At 43.6% G+C, this 20,721-nt stretch overlaps 1 protein-coding gene across 5 annotated transcripts in view; it reads left to right on the forward strand.

Annotated features, from left to right (window-relative positions):
• EBF1 (EBF transcription factor 1) overlaps nucleotides 1–20,721 on the forward strand; it is a 389,762-nt gene that overhangs the window by 360,008 nt on the left and 9,033 nt on the right. For all 5 annotated transcript variants that reach the window (XM_040630353.1, XM_040630354.1, XM_040630355.1 and 2 more), the window contains 4 exons: nucleotides 12,942–13,007; nucleotides 13,996–14,173; nucleotides 14,760–14,939; nucleotides 18,658–18,852. In XM_040630353.1, coding sequence (XP_040486287.1) covers nucleotides 12,942–13,007; nucleotides 13,996–14,173; nucleotides 14,760–14,939; nucleotides 18,658–18,852 — 619 coding nt within the window. The remainder of the gene's footprint in view (nucleotides 1–12,941; nucleotides 13,008–13,995; nucleotides 14,174–14,759; nucleotides 14,940–18,657; nucleotides 18,853–20,721) is intronic.

A 20,721-nucleotide genomic window follows, 5' to 3' on the forward strand; every position in this document is an offset into this window, starting at 1 on the left:
GAGTCCCAGGGAGCAGGCAGCATAACGTCACGCCTCCAGTGCTCCCAGCACCGCTTTATCAAGGTGTTCAAAGAGTACAGAGGCCAAGAGAGTGGGCTCTCTGCTCAGGCAGACCTGGCGTTTGAAAACCAGATCCACTGCTCTGTGCAGTGACTCAGCCTCTCCGGCCTCTGTTTCTCCTTCACGCTGTGGCCCTGCAGTGTTGCTGTTGGGCATTAGTGAGGGAATTTCTGCAAGGACGCCTGTCTGGCATCTAGCAGGACTTCAGTAGACAGAGGCTCCAGTCCCTGCAAGGTGGGTGCTCCCCATTCCACGGGAGTCAGAGTTCCAGAGGGCCGGTGACTTGCTGTGACCTTACAGCTAGCCAGTGGGAAAACAAAAATGGGAGTCCCTGGGCTTGACCGCCTCACGGTTACCACTGAGCCATATTCCCACTTTGCCTTCAGATCTAGAAAGCCAGATAATTCTGTCTTGAGGTGACTGGCTCCTCTCCTCTGTCCCTTGCCCACACCTCACCCCTATTCTACTTAAACTTTTGCCAGCTTTCTCTCATTCCCCCACTGAGAGGGGTTGGTGTGGGGACCTCCATGGGGCAAACATTTTTTTTCTGCCAGAGCCAGTCCCTCTTTTAGAGAAAATAAAGCAGTTTGAGAAAAGTAACAAAGGCGGCATTTGTGTATTTTGCTTTATGGAGCTGAAAATATCTGGTAAATTGATCCAGTGGGAGTAATAAATACACATTACTTTATCTTGTTCTTCATGTCCTATACCCCTGAGCCTTGATAGAACAACACCACTTAATAGACTTAAAAAAGAGTAATTACACTCATTGGTTGTGTGATTTTTCAGCCCTCCCAGCCCTGCCTGACCTTCTAATTTAGCTCACCGTGTCTAACTAATGCATTTATATTCATCTTTTATGAAGCATGTATAGTACAGAATTGACTTTAGAGCCTTTTTCAAGCTGTCCTCCCAGGTCTCCAATCTGGTTAGTAGTAAGGAGAGGGGGAGCTATCCATCTCTATACGTTCACATGTATAGATAACACATACACATGGCTCACGGCATTTTTTTTTTATCCTTTATGAAACATAATAAAAAGTATTTATTACATTTTTACTTTAAAGCTTTTATACATTCTAGCATTATTTACAGCTAAACATGCAGGGAAAAGATGCGAGTGTTTTTAAAATGATTACTGTTAATGTTTCTGCTTGTCAGAAGTGCTTAAATTTTCCTGCACTTTGTCTAAAAACTTAGTACTGTTGCCTTTTAAGAACAACACATTTAAAAGATCTTGCAAGTCAGATTTGCAAACACTGCTGACAGTTTGTGATGAATGATATTGCAAAATTTGCAAGATGTTTGTCATTTTGCACAGCCGACATATTAAGGAGCAGATTAAGAAACGCAAACCCCCTATGGAAAACAACCATCCCAAACCCAAACCAAAACAAACCTCAAGCTAACCTTGAACCCAGAGAGCACACGCACCAGTATCTCTCACCCGGGTTTTCTCTCCCAACTTCCCACTCAGCCAGTGGAACCCAATTGTTCTCAGTGCATTTTCTCTCACCATATGGTCTCCTCATTACCATACACTAAGAGTCCATATGGGAAACTTGTGAAATGAACTGTATTCATTTTAACTGCCAGATGAGCAGCCTTTTGCTTTGCAAGCTTAGCTTAAGTCATCTGCTGTCTTCATGTTGTTATGGCAACACGGCACCAATAAAAAATTCTAATCTACTGTAAGTGATCACAGTATTTTAAGTGCTTGCCTATAACTGCCCTCAAAGGGGAGGAGGGAAAAAAGGGTTATAGTCTTGCCAGGAGCACGGGGTTGGTCTCCATTCCAGCAGGTGTCAGTAAAGAAGCTGATGAGTTGGGGAGAGGTCCCAGGGTGGCTCCGTAGTAGACCTGGATCAGAAGGGATGTGGATTGCAGAGGGATGGATGGTAGTGAGGATGGACCAGAGAGCCGTTGGGAGGGTCTAGAAAACAATTATCAAATGTCAAAAACCATAGTTCTTCCAGCGGACGTGTTATACTCTGCTGGAGCTGTGCAGCCTGCCACAAATAAAACTCGAGATTCTGGACTACGCAGGCAGCCAATCCTTTATGGTAGCTTCTCCTTCATTGGCATGCGAAAAAATCTCAGCCTCCATGAGTCTCTCTTCCTGTACGTGGGAATTAGTCATTTCCAACACCATGCTAATTAGGAGTACCTTAAAGTAATGAAAGTAGGCAGCAACATCCTTAAATATAAATCATTTTCACCTCCGCAGGCCACATGATATGTTGCATCTCTGTCTCTCTATCTGTATCGAAAGTGAATGTTTATAGTCTCAGTTCATCAGTTCACATTAGCCTCATGCTGAATATTTAAACACAGAACAATTTGAACACACCATGAAGGAAGACAGTGACTGCACTTTCATTTGGAACAGCAAGGGCTCATCTAATAATAATTTAGTAAATCAGCCATTTAGTGGCTCGGTTGTGCACTGCATTGTGCCAAATATTATTCAGTTCAACTGCACACTTGCAGAACTGAAATTCAGACTCCAGTCACAGGCACTGTTTTTGCTCAATGGAGAGACAAGACCCAAAATCACCCTCCCTAAAGAGCGTTCGTGTTTATCGATTCATCATAAATACAGAGCTGGGGCAAAATAAAACTGGAGTCGGCTGTATACAATGTATTCTAATTATGCTTTTATTGTTTTAGTCTTTATGCAAAGACTATCAGTGATTCAAAACCTGCAGTTGCATCAGTGAAAATACAAATAAGAAATCTTTGCATAACCACATTGCCTGTTAGCAGAAAAGAGGATGAGTAAGGGTTTCAGAAAAGGGTAAAGAAAAAACTTTCATCTTTATCTTCCACACCGTGACACTGGCTACCCTCTCACCTTGGTCATTCATTTATTTTTGTCATTTGAAGAAACTCTATTGGTGTTTTATCCAGGAACCAAAATGACTCGACTCAGACAAAAATACAGAAACAAAAGCAAATCGTATGGGATATTTAACTCTTAGAAAAAGCACACGAGTTTGAATACAAGAAGCATTTTTGTCTCTGCGTTCTCTTGTCAAAAACACAAACTATGGAATGCAGCCCCCTTTCCTCCTCTTTCCCCTGTATCCGCCAGAAACCTTACAGGCAGATTCCACCACCTATTTTGATAACGTGCTCACGTTAGAGGCTTGATGGCCCCTCTTCTTACGCCTCTTGTATCAGGGGAGCTTAGCCTCGTTCTGCGCACCCCCTGAAACTGAATAGAGGATCGCGTATGGGGATTAGGAAGTATGCATTTTTGAGGGGAGGAAGATTGTAGCTTCATTTAAAAAGCCCATGATCCTCGCAAGAGCTATAATTTTCCCTTCTTTATCTTACCTTTGACTTGTTTTTCTGTAAAGTTACTCCACTGGTCATTTTTGTATCAGGTCCATTTTAGAGATGAGGACACTGAGGCTCAGAGAGGCCAAGTAATCTGCTCAAGCTTACGCATCTGGTAAATGCAGGTTTTCTACCTCACCTGACTTCCTCACTGTTAGTCTGTTCAGAATCTTCCAGTATTCTGCAAATAGGACTGCTTCTCAAACAGCACTCAAGGCACGTAATGCACGTTGACTCTAAGAATGCATATAATTTACCGAAGTTCTCTGGACAATAAGAGGAGGCTGTCAATATTAGTGCTGGCTAATATTGTTCAATGAAGCACTAACTAACTGTATGTCTCCTGAGCCAGGTGCTGACATTAACCCTGCTTTACAGATGAGGAAACAGAGGCATGCATTTACAATGCTAGTAAGCGCCAGAGCATGGATTTGAGCCAACGACGTTGAACCCCAGAGCTAGCATCCCTAAGCACTGCCCCTTAGAATTAAGAAAAAGGAATTTTAAGAAAAAAAAAAAAAGGCAATTTTGCAATCCAATCCTAAAAAATTTCTCAAGCTTGGCCAGGGCTGGGGGGGTGGAGGAAGAGGGAAATGGTAGCATGGACTGAGGTTAGCTCAGAAAGGGCTGAGCCAAGCAAAAGTGGCAGCTGGCAGTGCGAATTAAAAACATGCACATACAAACATTGGAGATAATTCTTTTTCTCTTTAGCAGCAGAGTCATTATATTCGGGACTTGTAATATCAGTTACTCCATAGCTGAATCCTGGAACCTCTTTCGAGTTCTTTTTTCGCACTGAGCTCCTGATGAGGGTGACCACGTTTATCCGACTTCACATCACACCCCGTAGGCAGGGGCATTGAATATAGTTACTCATTAGTTCAGGGCGAAGTCACAGGAGGAACAAGGGGCTAACTCTTACGTGCCTCCCCACCATCCAAAACCCTCCTCTTGGACTGAAGCCCTTAGAAAGAGACACTAGGAGGTAGGTCTTCAACCTCACTCACTATTTTCAGCCTTGAGTTACACTTCAATTAAGCATCAGAGTAATAAGAACAGCCCCAGCAGTCTCGAGGCAGTGGATTTTAATTGCGGTTATACTCAGGACCATCTGTAAAGCCTTGGGAATTTACAGATATCATTCGTCTGGAGGTGCATATAATAACTGATGGTGTTCGACAATTTAAGAAGCAAAGCAAACTATATTTTTGCCTCCCTTAGATATGCTTAAAGTACAACATAGCTCCAGCATGCACATCTCACTTAGTCAAGTTTAACTATACGTACTTGTCCAAAAATATAAATATACACGTACATTTGTACACACACACACCAAAGGCACAGACATAGACATACACATACATAGGTATGGCAGTAAATTTCTCTGTTTACTCAGTGGTTCTTCTACTTTCAAACTAGACATTCATTCTGCTTTGCCCTAGGGAAAGGGAATCCACAGCCCAAAGACAAAGAGAAACAGAAGTAGTTAATTTTCGGCTTTTGTGTTTCTAAGAGCCCAGGCCTTGGTGACTTAAAAGATTTTCAAGGGTAATTTTGACTCTAGGCAGTTTTTGTTTCATGTGCTGACTTTACAACCTACCCCTGAAAAAGGCACCTCTGTCCAGAGCCTTCTCTTTAAGCAGAGACTTTTATCCTGATCAGAAAGTCGATTTCCAAGGCCACTCAGCAGGACCTAACCCAGAGCGTCGGTCTTAAACCAGTACAATGAATTGGAATAAGAAGAGCCGCCAGAGGTTACCAAGTTCAGCTCTGTACCTCCAAGCAGGTCATATTCACAAGGGTGCAGACACCATTTTTCACTGTATTTGTGGCGGGAAGCACCCCAGGCTCCCATTCACCAATTACCATGACACCATTTAGAAGAGAATGCCAGGAGACCAAAAAGAGGGGGGAAAGCCATTGTCATAACTCTTCTCAGGAATACCTGGTTTCACAATTTATACTTAACTGCTGACACTTGAAAAGTCGAACATTTTGGTAAAATGAATCAAGCTGTAATGTTTCTTTTATGAGATCCCCTTGCAGGAAAGGGAGGTTTGGCACCTTGCGGAGACCAAGCTTAGTTATCCATCATAGTAGTCAGCTGTCCTAGCCAGCTTCTCAGAGGTCACGCGATCGAACCGACAGCTCTTACAACTATATTATTGCTTACGGAACAGGAATTGGGGCACCAGATAAAAATTACCTGGTCTAATAGGCAGCGAACAATTTTCACTCAATAAAATTATAAGCCAAATCATTCATTTCATAACACTCTGGCTAATTTATTTGTTGACCTTTTATTATCCATAGCTCTTCAGTGGTATTAACTGCAACTCAGACAAAATCTCTTGTTCATTTCACTTCCATTGATTTTTTTTTCCATTGAGGCAATAACGGCTGCTTGAAAACAGCCTTTTTCTTTCCACTGTAAAAGTCAATCATGTAAGTTAGTATGTCTTACGTTGATAGAGCTGCCTTAGCTTACAACCTACTTTAATTTCATGTGATTCAGAAGTCTTCTGTACCATGTTTGCAACAAAGGCACAGCTTTCTGGTGTGCCTCTAGCCACATGGCATGATGGTACATAATAATATGCTTGAGAAGGAAGAGGGCTCTCGTCCCATCCGAACATAAAATCAACTTAAAATTAGAGAAGGTGCCAAACTCCCCCCACATTTTCTTTAGACTGGACTAGAATGCCTTCGGTGCCTTTTGTATTAATAGCAGTAGAGCCTTTCCGATTATTTAATTCCTTTGTTCTGGAAATTTCTGCAAATTTTAATTGTGGCTGGACTTTTATTTTTCTTTAAAGACTATGGGCAATGAGTATGTGCTAGAACGTTCGGTAAGCTTCAGCTGAAGCTTCTTATATAATAAAATACTACGAAGTCTTTAGAATGCAAGGCTGTAAAATATAATTGTTACACATTTGGCATTTTATGCCTCCCTAGAAATAACCACTTGCTACCTACACCTCATCTCTGCTCCTCCTTTCCATTTCAATTTACTCTAAAGTGGTCCTTAGCCATAATGAGAATGCCCCTTTCAACAGAAACATGTTTAATTATATCCATGCTAAATGTAAGTGACTCTTCTCAGTCATAGGGCTTCTGAGTAAAGAGTGCTTAAAGTGTGACACGAAAGGTTTCTAATGATCTGCGGTCAGCTCTCTTTCGAGAAGTTCATATTACCAGAAAAATGAAAAATTTGAGGAATGTCTCAGAGGATCGGAAACTAAACAGTGCTCAAGTATTATTTTGGTTTGTTTTACTCCTTCCCTCCCTGCCCTCATTATATGATTTTTTAGAATGCAAAGTCTGCCATTGTGGAATTTTCCATTTGGCTGAATAAACACGAAGGACGTTGGGATATAAAACTACCCCGCACAGAAATCACCTCTCAGTACAACTAGTATTTATTGTTTTGTACATCGAGCTCTGCGGGGAATGGGCTGCAAGAAACTTCCAATCAGTTTTTCAGCTTTGGGGCGTTCCGATCAGCCGTGTCACCCAGACTTTCAGAAGGAAGCAGGGAAGGAGCTAGACTTAGAGGCTAGTGAGCTGGGTATACTGTCCAAAATCTGGACCTTTTGGTAAACCCTGGAGTGAGGAGACAAATGAAATTCATGCTGATTCCATTGATAGATGTTTATCGCCCATAACCCGGAGTGATTGTGCCGCTCTACTCCATTTTATATTGCTGATATTTGGGCCCATTGCATCTTGAATCCCCTGATAATGCAAAGCAGATTGGTGACAAACGGGTGTCAGGCAAATGTGCAATGACAGAAAGGGATTGTGCTTCTTTCTCAGGAACCACCCAAGTCAACTTGACTTTGTAGTTTAGATTCCATTTTCTTCTACATCCTGCAAAACATTTCCCACTTGAGGGAGCATAAAGCCAAGCCCAGATTATCCTCTCAAATTGCTGAAGTACCCCTGGGCCTTAATTTTATGAGGGGGTCCCCAGAGTCTTCAAAATCTGATTCAGAAATTTGGAATTAATGTTGTGTTGGTAAATGGGTATCCGTCCGGCTTTATGAGTTGGTACATGTGCTCTGAATGTAGGAAAGTTCAGGCCATATCTCCTGCTCATCAGTGTTTGAATTACTCAGAACGTTGAATTGGGTTTATACACGGACGCCATATTGGACAGTTAGACAACCTTCCGTGTCACCCTAGAAGGCTAGATGTGGCCAGTGAATATGAGCTTATTGCCTACATAATTGAAGGAAGACACTGAAGAGAAGATTCACATGGAAGGGGAATAATGCCCAGAGATTTTATTGTCATGAACCCAAAGGAAAGGTGAATTAGCCGTATCTGCATATCAGACATTATATGCCTGGTTCCCAAGACTGTGCAAATACCTAAGTATTTCTAAGGGTCTAAGAGTACAGTTAATAAAAGGCTGATGTACATCAAGACCAACCTCATGTTGCTAGCAGCCTATAACTTGAGATAATGTCTGTACCCAACATGATTCATTATATTAATCACAAAATTAAAATGTAAGCACAAGCCAGCAGGAGTAAAAGAGCAAATTCATAAAAGAAAAAAAAAAGTGGCATAAAAAACCCCCACAGTGATGATGACTTGACCTTGGGGACTTTATATACTGGATTAAAAGGTCTGGAGCCAAATGGAACTCCAAATTTAAGTCTTCTGCTTTTATAAACCAGGCCAAATATATGCCTTTTGTCATTTCATCATATAAATCAAGCATGTACTTTTAAAAATCAGAAACTATCTTAGAATAAACTTTTCAACAGGAATTTCTCAAGGCCGATGGTCTGCTGGACATTGTGCTAGGGGCTTAGAGAAGGTGATCAGATATTCATGGCCTCATAGGGCCTACAGTCTAGTTGTGGAGAGTGAAGACTGACATAGTTAAAATCAGAGCATAATGACCCCACAGCATCCACTGCTATGCTGTGCTGGCTGGAAGAGTCAGCACTCTTTTGCAGAGGGATGAGGGAGATTAGAAGCTGTGGTGAAGGTGGAATTCCTTCTGCTAGAAGAGTGTAATTCTCAAGAGCGCGGGCTGTGGTGCCTAACTCCTGAGATGGAATCCCTGCTCGGCCAGTCGTCAGTTGGGTGGACTCGGGGAAAGTGGGCTGACCTCTCTGAGTCTTAGTTTCCTCATCTGCCAAATGGTGGTATGAACAGCACCTCAAGAGGCTGTCTGTGAAGACTGGATGGGTTCATGTTCCACTTTCAATAAACGGCAGTTATTTTTATCATTAACTGAACAACCAACACCACCTTCATTCCCAGCTTTGGAGGATGAGAAGGCATTGTAAATGGGCACAGACTGAAGCCAGCATTCCAAATAAAGAAAAGGTGAAAGGAGTGAAGGTCTGGAGATGAGAAAGAGCCAACGTTTTGCTTCTAGGCTAGGGAAGACTAGCTAGACCAGAATAGAGAGCAGTTCTTCAGATGTGTAGGGAGAGGAGATTGGATAAAGAGGGTAGAACCAGATGATGGGGAGAATCTTTTGTAAGCCCCTTAGAACCCTGTACCTTAATTCTGGGAGGATAATGTGCTTTGAAAAGTGCTGGAGAGCGATGTCAGTTTGTTGACTACTGGGGCAACTAGAAGCTCAAAAATTATTTGCTAACTGTTGGGTTGCAACATAGGAAGTAAAGATGAATCTTCCTTCTGTATTTGTAGTCCATTCAGCATCTTTATTATAAAGGCTCTGAAACATAAGTAAAAAGACTGTAACAATTATGCTTGAACTATTTCTTGGAGTTGGGTTTCCCCAGTGTTTCTGTAAATTTTAAATAGCTTATCCCCTTTTTTCTTTGCAGAACCCCATTCACATTATCATCAACCAATGGTCATAACAGAACAGGGGAAACCAGGTTTTAACTGTGAGAGAAAATAGATCAGTGAAAGTTATTGTTTTTAAGGAGTAAACATTTTTTGTTTCTTTAAGAGAGGAGATCCAAGGCCATGAAGAGAAAAATAGTCTGACTAAGGATGTAGATTGGAAAACAAGCATTAGCTCTATAAGGAGACTCTGGGGCTTTTCAATAGTTAGGATACCAGTATTTGTCTTCTTTATTCCCTACTGGGATTTTTTTTTTAATCCAAGGATAGGATTAATTATCTTAGAAGAATCTAATCTCTACCTTCATCTTTTAAACTGCAAGCGGGGAGATGTTTTAAACATTATGAAAAGAAGAGAAAATCTCTCCTGACAAATAAATGCCTTGAAAAATTAGATATTAGTACTAGTCAAGTGCTCTTTCTTTTCAGAAATATTAAAATTGCATATTAGAATGGAAGGATCCTTATACTATACTCCCTCCTAATGCCACAAAAAATAAGACTTTAGGAACAATTTCAGAGACAAAAGATTATATGAAACATCCAGTTCTTCCCCTTATGGGAAATTTCTTTCTTTCTTTCTTTCTTTTTTTTAACATCCCAGGCTCAATCATTTCCTAATGTGAAATTACAGATTTTTCAAATTACCATATAAAACTGCGAAAAAATTACACTTGTGACCACAGAAGAGATAGCATACACTATCAATTTGATTTTAAAAGGCATACATCTTTTATACTACCTGTCATTTTTATAATGCCTTTTACAAATTTAATCAATACATTTTAACATTCTATATACTTTAAGTGCAATATACAATAAATATTCAAGTTTCATCTTAAACATGCTTTAGCCTTTAAATTGTTAAAACTGCAGTGCCCTTTCAATCTACTTACATAATGTCATAAAATATACATTTCAAGGTAAATGAAGTCAGCTACTTCAATTTAGTCCCTCAAACTGGTAGTAAATGAGAGGTTAACACTATGGTGCCAAACCCATTATTGAGTAAATTTAGCACCTTGGACAGCTCTGTAAAATCTTTATTGCTTTCCTGACCTGCTCGTCATGTTCTGTCTGTGTGTTCAGTGGCTCTCAGCTCTGATTGAAAGGCAATATATTAGATCCCCAACACAAACACGCTTGGGGGCTAGTTCACTGGGAGCGTAATGACATGGAGGTGAGAGCAATTTTCTGGTCACCAAAATCCAAGCACCTTGCAGGTCCGTTGCACTAACTCATAGAGGACCCAGAAATTTCCTTTCTCCTTCCCATTTGCAGAAATAACTAATAGAAGCTGAATCACACTGGCAAAGCTGAACCAAATGTGGGCTGTCCCTTAAATCCCAAAGTCGATACTGCAGTGAAGGACATTTTAAAATGGGCAAGATATCATTTAAGGAAATCACTTTCAGGACAAAAAAGTCCAGGTTCACTCTCCACAAGACCCCTGGTCTGAAGTGGTGCTGGGCTAATGACGCACCTATGGCCATGTACCTAGTGGGAAAGCGCCACCAGCCCCTTGGATAGAAGAAGGATATAACTTTATGAAGCAAGATTTACATGTTTCATTTTCAAAGGATTAAATGGTGATTAGAGCTCTGGGTATTGAATAAGCAGAAAAAGAAACAGTTGGATTGTGTCGTTGGAAACTTTATCATCAAAAATATATGAGAGTAAAATGTATAGCATACACTGGTAGTTGGAATTTTTTCAGGTTTATGAAAACTTCAAAGGTCTTGGAGTTTATTTTGACCTTCCCTCCTCCCTGGTTCTGTGAAATTAATTAAAATAAACACTGATCAGAGTCCTCCATGATAGTGTTCCAAGACTGAAATTCACAAGTGCAGTTTCCAACTGCACCTCATCTCGCTTTTGACAAATAGGAGACTTGCTTTTTTCCTAAAATGAAAAAGAAAGAAAAATACCTTCTCTGCCAAACCCAAACACTGGTATAAATATTTATTTGGAGAAATAAGTGAACGTAAGCCCAGAGAAGTCAAATCTTAGTAAATAAACTAACTTGATCCTATTTTGTTTTAATCTTTCCTAAGAGCCAGATAAAGCCATGAGATTTTAGTGAAAGCAGCACAGGCCGAATTCAATATGGGGATAGGGTTTAGTGTGGCCATACCATGGTAAATTATTAACTGCTGTGGTCAGACAATACTGCAAACAAAAAGTGGCAAATTATCTTGTAGCTTGCTTTAAAAAAAATAAAGAAATTATTTCAGATGTATTGATTCAAACTCCATTGATTATGTAATGCTTTTCACTCCTTATATGAAAAATAACTGAACTGTTTTATAAATGGGGTCTAGCAGCTTAAGGCAAGCATAAATGTTTATTGAGAACAGAAAACCCCTCTATCTCATTTTTGAATTTAGGACATTATATATGTCATAAGTAGTTACTGCAGTATGACAACTATTTTATCTTATATTATAGAAAATTTAAAATTGAAAAATGCTAATATGTATCTAAAAGCTTGTCATTTCAAGAGTTGTTCAAGGATTTTTGAAGAGGCTATGGTGACAGCAAAATGAATGTAATTATATCCCTATTTTCTGATCAGCGTCTAGAGTATATGAAAATCGAACACTGCTGCTTCTCCATGCAGAAATCTATTGTGTAAAATATTTAAAGTTAAACTTCTTTTTGAAACTTTACCCACAGCAAAAAAAAATTGTAAACATATCTTCTTGCAAATCACCTCTGATAATCATGCCACGCCTTTATGTTTGCTTCTCTGATAAGCCTCCATTTTACAAGCTTAACTTGGCTCTTCTCTTCCAGAATAAATGAATCTGCAGACAATTAGGGCAGAATGAAGAGGGAACGACTTCTTTTGGTTGAAGAAAAAAATTACCACCACACACACTTTTGTAGAGTATGCTATTTATTAGAAATAAACATACAAGCTAAATATGGAAGCCCACCTAAATGAAAAGAGGGAGGCATTTTTTTTCTTCAATTGAAATGAAAAGGAGAGCATATATCTAGGATGAGAATGAATGAGCAAATGGGGAAAATGACAAACAATACTGAAATAGCAAAGAAACGCTATAAAAGAAACAGACTCTGCCAGTCATGAAAATTGGTGCAGAGGGAGCTTCTGGGGGCAGGAGAATCCTTTTGTAAGAGCCTCTGACAAACAGTGCATTGCCTCAGAAATGTGGGTTTACTCCATCACTCCCTTATATCCTGGCTTTGCCACACAAGGGAGATAAACAAAAGAAGTTTAATGCTACATGCTTCTAGTAGCCAAAGATTGATTGGAAATCCCTCGAAAATGACCTGTCTGATAAGGTCATGGTTCCTGGAATAAGCAATTAAGTACTAAATAAACACATCTTAGGGATTCATAACATGCACTGAATGACATCGATTGTAGTAATCTAGTAAAGGACCTCGCAATTGTATTCAGCAATAAACATATGAGTGCTTTACCGCGCCTGTGGCAGACTATCGAGTGATGGATTTTATCTTGCAGTACCAATGATGCTCACCTTTTGACTCAATTAAGTGTGTATGTGAACAGGGATAAATTGGTGATTTAACACCATTCTGGGGTTCCCCGAGCTACTGCCTTTCAAGCAATGCGTTAGCGAAGTATGGCCAGAGGGAACTGGAACGTGATCTTGTGAAAAGATAACAACTGGCCGTCACTCGGAGGACTGCATCTGCTTTTCTCTTGACAGGAAGTCATCCTCAAAAGGGCCGCGGATCTGGTGGAGGCGCTGTATGGGATGCCACACAACAACCAGGTGAGCCGTGCCGGGGCTCGAACCTGCGCGGGCCTCCACGTTCAGCCGAAGAGCGCGGACTCCTCATTGTGTCGAGAAAGGGTGAAAAACATGAAATCCACTTGCATGGGTTCAGTGTCATCCGGACACAACGTGCCAGGCTATTCCGTTCTTCTCTCTTATTTTGTAAATCTTTTATTACCTTTTCTACGGAATCATTTGCCTTACGAGAAGAGGTACTCCATTTAAAACGAATCTTCCCTGGGAATGTGCTTCCTAATTGAGGAAGAGAGTTACTGATGTTTTATTTTATTCCTTTCAGGTTTTCAAGCAAATTTAGGAGGAAAAGGGGGGTTTAATTTCTTCTCCTAAAATGCGTAATAAGGTCTGAATATAATTGTCTGCTTCTATTCACAGAGCAACTCCATGTATATCATTCAGATTGCTCTGGAAACTAGGGGTCTGAGCAATCAGTCACTCCTTTTTTGTGTGTCACTTGAATCAGTGTCCAGGGGACACAGTTCCCCTAATACTCAGGGACACAGGGAGTCACCTACAACCTGCCCTTAACTTTAGCAGGGGTGATGAGCTGTGTGGGGTGTGTGTGTGTGTGTGTGTGTGTGTGTGTCTGTGACACCAGAGTTCCTGTGTGCTACTGGTGGCGAAGGGAAACCCCATGGAGCTGTCACACGCAGTGAGGTAGTATGGAGGGATGGCTAAGACAATGGCCCTTCAAAGTCAGACAAACCAGGTTATGCAGCCCAGCTCTGTCCTTAAATAGGCAAGTGAGCTCTTCACGCCTCTCTGTGCCGCAGTTCCCCCATTTGTGATATGGGCCCGATGATGATGAGACTTGTCCCGGGCTGGCTGAGAGGTTGCGGGAGTGAACGCAGTTAAACCACTGAAAGCCCTGAGCGCCACGCCTGGCACATAATAATCCCTGGAAAAGACGGTGTTCCTGGCAGTGCGACGAGGGCTAGCTGAAGGAGATGCTCCTTTTACTCCGCAGGAAATTATCCTGAAGAGAGCCGCTGACATCGCAGAGGCCCTGTACAGCGTCCCGCGCAACCACAGCCAGCTCCCGGCCCTCACGAACACCTCGGTCCACGCGGGCATGATGGGCGTGAACTCCTTCAGCGGACAGCTGGCTGTCAATGTCTCCGAGGCGTCGCAGGCCACCAACCAGGGTCAGGAGCCTGCTCTCCTCGCTCCCCCTCTCCCTGCCCCTTCTTCACGCCCCCACCCCCGCCCCCACCGCAGACCCCACCATTTATTTGGCAGGAAACAGTTTTTATTTAAAAACATCTTTTTTCCCCCAAAAGGGGGGCCTCCTAGTCTGTATCCGATACCGCTGTAGAATTCGGGCGATAGCCGCGGCGAGTGGCGGCGCGCCGTCGGAGGCTAGAAAGCTCGCCCTCAGCCATCTCTCCGTTTGACTTTTCACCATAAACCGTGAATGACAGATCGCCGAGAGGCTTGGAATTAAAGTTCTGAGGGGCCAAAGCACATCATCCTCGCCCAGGGAATAGGAACCTGTTAACTCCAGGGTACATCTCTTAGATTGGGATTTATTTCTGCTCCAAAATGATAATTTATAGGCCCTGCATCGCCACTTCTCACGGCCCCGCTAAGTATTTACGATCTAAGAAACGTGTGTGTTGCTCGCTTCCCATTTTAATCACGGAGCGAGCGCCACCACCCCACGCGCATGAATCACCCCGGCCCTTCCCGAGCCCCTCCACCCTCACCCCCGGTTTTGCGCCCACCCCTCAGGTTTCACCCGCAACTCAAGCAGCGTGTCACCACACGGGTACGTGCCGAGCACCACCCCGCAGCAGACCAACTACAATTCCGTGAGCACGAGCATGAACGGCTACGGCACCGCCGCCATGTCCAATCTGGGCGGCTCCCCAACTTTCCTCAACGGCTCAGCTGCCAACTCGCCCTACGCCAGTAAGTAGACATGCGCGCCCTGCGGTGCCGCAGGCTGTGCTCCGGGCGCTGGCGTCGTGCACCCAGGCCGCGCGAGGACAGGCGCCCTTGGTCCCCCGCAGACATCTCTGCCCTCCCTCGCTCACCTTCCTCGGCCCCAAGTCTCTCAGGTTGTCAGAGCTTTGCTAAAAGCCAGAGCAGCAGGGGGATGTCATCAGCAGAACCCAAGCTTCGAGTCCAGCGGAGATGGGTTTGACACCTGCTCCTGCCAGTGACCGACTGGCGGCCCTGTGCAAGTTCTCTCCTCTCCAAGCCTCAGTTTGCTCATCTGTAAAATGGGGAGGGAATGAACACCCACCCCATACAGTCGTTGTGAGACTTTGAGAAAATAATGCATGTCATGAGCTTGTTCTGATGCGGGGCCCACAAGAGGCACAGTCAGGAAATCGAAATCATCACGATGACGGAGGGATCGGAAGAGGGGCTGCTAGTGCAGCATGGGCACCGGGCTGACACTTAACATCTCTCCCTTTAGGAATAAGGACTCCTTTGGTTTTGTTTGTTTCTTTAATGCCCGGAACTTTTCCCCCTTTGTGCTTGATGTGTATTAGAAAACAAACAACAGCAACGACAAAAAACAACAACAGAAATATTTTTCCCCAAAATCTGGCAAGATGAAAAAAACACACATACACAAGAATTTTTATTTATTTATTTATTTATTTATTTATTTATTTATTTATTGTGCCTAGTCCTTGCCTTAAAGAAGTTTAGCTTCAAGAGTTTTGGTACACCATTTAGATTGCATCTAAAGAACCTCAGGGAACTGGCATCTTTACATATAAAATGTCCTGGTTGTGTCTTTACAATCTCTCCATCTGCTCTGAGGATCTGTACAGAGATAACCAGGTTTATCTTGGACAGTGTGGGTAACTTCTGTTTTGTGAAACGAGGCCGCACTCTTAGACGTTTGTGGAATGATAGAAGATGTGTTGTTAAATGAAATAATACTCATGATTTTTTTTAAAAAGAGTCTTAGCTAAAAAAACCTAAAAACCGTGCTATCTCTAATGGTGGAAATGTGCTGTGTTCTAATCCTTTGAAAGAGGAAAGATCATTCTTGGCCTTTGAGAGAGGTTATTTCTGAAAGGAATACTTAGGGCCTTTTATTTTCTTGGTGAATTTTTATGCTCGGTGTGGGCTAAATTTTATATTTCCACTTTATCTGTTCGGAATCAGCAGCTTTTTGAATGTTTAAAATTCCCCCAAATAATCTGCATACATTATGTCTGCCGCTTGAGTCAGTGGGACCAGTTTCAGGATTTCGATCCATCGAAAGATTGTTTTTCATAGATCTATCATTTCAGTGTTCTCCCATCTACTCAATCAGAAAATGTTTCAATCATGACCTGAAAATTAAAAGGTGGCATTCTTAATTAAATCAATAAACTAATTGCTATATGGTAGCAATTCAATTTAGGGGCTTGGATTGCTGTCTTCCCAAGCCCGTGCAGACACCCAGCAACTTCAGCCTGAGATTGCATCTGTCAGACTGTGAAACTTCCAACATTTAATTTCCATTAATTGATTTCCTCAGTGCTCACAAATATAGTATTAAATTCTCAAATAGGCTCTCAGATGGGACGGTTTTATCTGCATAAATGCAAATAAAACAATAAACACAAAGCCCAGCTGATTTGAATTTTTGCCTCCATAATATTTAATTATTCATAAACCACTCATGTTGAAAAATTCCAAACAGAATAAAAAATAAAATAAGACATTGCACTGGTGAACACACTTTGTGGTGTGGAGGCTGATAACTAATAATGTTATAACAAATGGAGCTGCTCGGCTATATTTCACCCTTTCCTCTGTTAACCAGGCCCTCAAACTCCCCACCTCTAAATACACATAATGATCGCATTTGCCAACGAGATTAATTGCCTTCCTCAGTGAACCAGCAGGATTTCAAGTCTACGAATATTTAAAAATCAAACCTCCAGTGCAGGAGTTTTGCAATTTAAATGGGTGTTATTATTGAGCGTATTTTCACATTTACAAATCCTAAGAGATGTATAAAAATGCTGGCCTCATTAAAAGAAAAAGTACAGTGTAGAATGTGTTTGTGGAAACTCTGAGGCTGCGGCCGGTGTTCTGCTCCGTCAAGCATTCAGTGCCTTTGGATTGGGTAGAGCCGAGGGCTGATTCCAAGGGGTCACTTCCCCCTGATGGCGGTTGCTGCCTAGACCCATTTGATTCCCACGTCCCTCCTTCTGCAGCCTGTAGGCCAAGGGAAGCAATCTAGATTGCGGTGGGCTCATGGGAAGGGGGCCTTTCCCCCTGGGGATCTGTTTCTTTCGCACGGGGCGTGGAGTGGAAAGGACGCTGGATCTGGGTTTGGTTCCTGGCTTCACCGCGTTCCGGCTCTGGCCCTTGGGCATGTCACTAAACTGTTTCCTGAGTCTCAGCTTGACTGGTTTGCTCAGGTGTAAAAAGGCTGTGACTTAAGGTTGCTTTGACAGTGACATAAGCCGAAAAAGACATGAAGATTCTTGTGAATGATAAAGCAATATGTAATGTTTATTACATCATGGGGAAAATAACACAGTAGGAGGAAGTACTTAGAATTTGAATTAAATGCCTGAAAATCACTGGCACAATTCATACTTTTCCCCAGGAGACGGAGGACATAGAAGGTGAGTGTATGAAAATACTGGTCTAGAGTGGGGAGGACTCACCGTGTGCAAAATCTCTGTCTCCTGACGTAACCGTGAGATGATTAGCAACTAACGAGCTATGCATGGCCGGGCTGCAAGGCCTGTGGTCAGTGGAGAACGTGCATCCACCAAACTCATGTCTCCAAGCAGCTAGGTTTTCTCCCTCCATGAATTGCCAAAATTCTCCCATCACTGATAAGCCCCATCCCCACTACCACTCCACTGTATTTACACAAAGCTCCTATCCTGCTGCTTATTAATTCACAAGCATTCATGCACAGCTCCATGGGGGAGAGAAAGAATTTGGAACTTTGACTTGTAGTTCTGCATTACCCACAGATATTGCCTCTGGCAGTCCATTTATCCACGTGGCCTCCTACCTGTATCTGTGTGTGTGAAGCACTCAGGCATGGTCATATCTTTACGGAGCTCGTAGCTTCACGGGGAGAACAGGGACACCTACACACCACTGTCTGTCAGGGCTTCAAGTTGGAATCCTGGCACTGCCTTCAACCTACCCTTCTTCCTCCCACCTCTCATTCCATCGCTGACCACACTGTCTCGGGCTGGCTTCTTCCTGCGTCTTATATTCCCAGCCCCTTTGCTAGAACCTTAGTTTAGGCCCCACCTGGCATGCTTCCCTTGACACCTCCCCCAGGAAGCCTTCCTTGGTTCTCTTCCCTGCCTCTGCAGAGCTGGCCATGCTCACCTTTGTCATTATGTGCTACCCTATCCCTTATAAGAGCACTTTTGTTTCATGGCCTGGGATGCCCCAGTGCCTAGCACACTGCCCGGCACATAGTAGGCCCACAAGAAACACATAAAAGATCACCACCACCAACAGGTAGCCCGTGCCAAGCACCAAGTGATGAAAGCAGAGAATATCCCAAGAGTTCAGGGAAGGCTTGTGCTGGAAGGGCGGCCTGAGCAGGGTGGTGGGGTGAAGGGCAGAGCTGAGCTGCCTCATCTCAGGATGCCAGGAGAGGCGCTGATTTTCCCTTTCCCATTGCCCCACCCAGTCGTGCCATCCAGCCCCACCATGGCCTCCTCCACAAGCCTCCCCTCCAACTGCAGCAGCTCCTCGGGCATCTTCTCCTTCTCACCAGCCAACATGGTCTCAGCCGTGAAACAGAAGAGTGCTTTTGCGCCAGTCGTCAGACCCCAGACCTCCCCGCCTCCCACCTGCACCAGCACCAATGGGAACAGCCTGCAAGGTAAGCCCCATCTAGGCCAACAGGATGCCCTGACTTCACCCTCCCAGGGCCTGAAGCAGATGCGTCACTGGTGCAAGGGATCAGCCTTGGCCTGGCCCGCTTCTCTCTGCCCTCCTTTTGTTTCTTCCTTTGTGTTCACTCTCCTTGGCCCTGGCCCCCGGCCCCACACATCCCTTCTCTGCTGGAGTTGCCTGAGCTGTCCTCTTTCCAACTCCAGCAATTCTGCTCAGGCCCAGGATTTGCTTCAGAATACTATTTCCACTTACTAATATCATCATTTCTCTTTTCTCCTCTTTCATTCCCTGTGGTCGTCATAATCAGACCAGTCTTTTGTGGACTCTAGCAAGTTCTCCACTGCAGGGTCTCTCCCGGGACTGGCCTTCTCCTGAAGTAGGTCACTCAACCTTCCCTTCCTGTTGCCTGTGTCAGAGTGAACGTGTGTGGGGCTGATCATGGGGAGTGGGTGAGCCATGGCCTGACCAGAGCCCTGAGGTTAGAGCATTGTCGACCAAAGGCCCAGACTGACTGCTGGGAACCAGAAACCCCAAATTGTTACTAGAGTATTCTGGCTCATATTAAAATTGTTCCATTTTGTGGTCCCCATCATGGAGTATGGAAAATAAGAGTCACCAAGAATTGAGGTGACCTCTCAACTCATTGAGGAAAAAGAACCCTACCCTTTTAAAACGGGGCCGCCGCATGTCACGTTTTTCTCATGTGCTGGCACTGTTGACCTGCACGAACTCATTCACCCCTCACAGAAGGATTGTGTGCTGGGCCTTCGAAGCCCCTACTTTACAGATGAGAAAACTCAAGGTTAGGGAGGTCATGAAATTGTTCGACTTCCGGCAGTCCTGTGCAGCAGAAGCTGGCTTCAAACTCAGGCTCCAAAATTCTTCTCCTCTTTCCATCTCCCAAGCACTGTATCACTCAGAGGGGGCAAAAAGGATGCACCCAGGATTCCTAAGGTAGCTGCCAGGGAAGTAAGATCAATAAAATAATCAGCTCCCATTTATTTAGCCCTGAACCGTGTGTCAGGCGCTGTGCTCAGCACTGAGCATGTTTTATCTTATTTAATCCTCACAACTACCTGGTGAAATATGAGGATATTATGGTGTCCATTGTCCTGATGATAAAGCTGAAGCTTAAAGAGAGTAAATACCCTCCCATAGGCCTAGCCCGTAAATGGTGGAGATGAATGTAAACCCCACAGGGTCTGCGCCCCTAACCCCTAGCCCCCGCAGCTCCCCACAGTGCCTTTCCTCAGTGGTCGCCATGCCACCTTCACTGACGGAGGTCGGCCACGGGGGGCGGGCGGGCTCAGGAGGGTGGCGTACCTCTCTGGCATCTCTCAGCCCTGTCTCCTCTGTACGTGTATATATTGTACTGTATGTTACGTATATGTATAGTATTTGTGTTATTTCTACAGAGTACACGGGGACTTTGTACGGGATGCTTTACCTGATACAATCTTCTATGGATTCTTCCAAAGACCCTATGAAATCAGTACTATTCCCTTTACAGAGGCCCAGTTTGCTCAAGGTTACACAGCTAGTTCTGATAGAGCCAAAATTGAACCCAAACTGTGTGATTCCAGAACCTGAGCTCCTAATCACTCTGACTTTCTGACTTTCTGACTCTAGACAGGCTCTGCTAAACATGCTTCAGAAACCTGCTGGCAAATGTGGCCAGCTCAGCCCAAGTCATGCCCCGAATAACACGCTCATGGCCTCCCTTGAACAGCATTGGCAAAGCCCTCTGAAAGGGCAGAGGAAAATAATCTGAACTACGTTTCGGGCACCATTACTCACAGTGGGTCATGCCCACCTCCACACAGGGGAGCCACCCATTCACACACATCTGAGTCTG

Source organism: Ursus maritimus, unplaced genomic scaffold, assembly GCF_017311325.1.
Source record: "Ursus maritimus isolate PB19 unplaced genomic scaffold, ASM1731132v1 scaffold_15, whole genome shotgun sequence".
In the NCBI taxonomy this organism is placed as follows: Eukaryota; Metazoa; Chordata; class Mammalia; order Carnivora; family Ursidae; genus Ursus; species Ursus maritimus.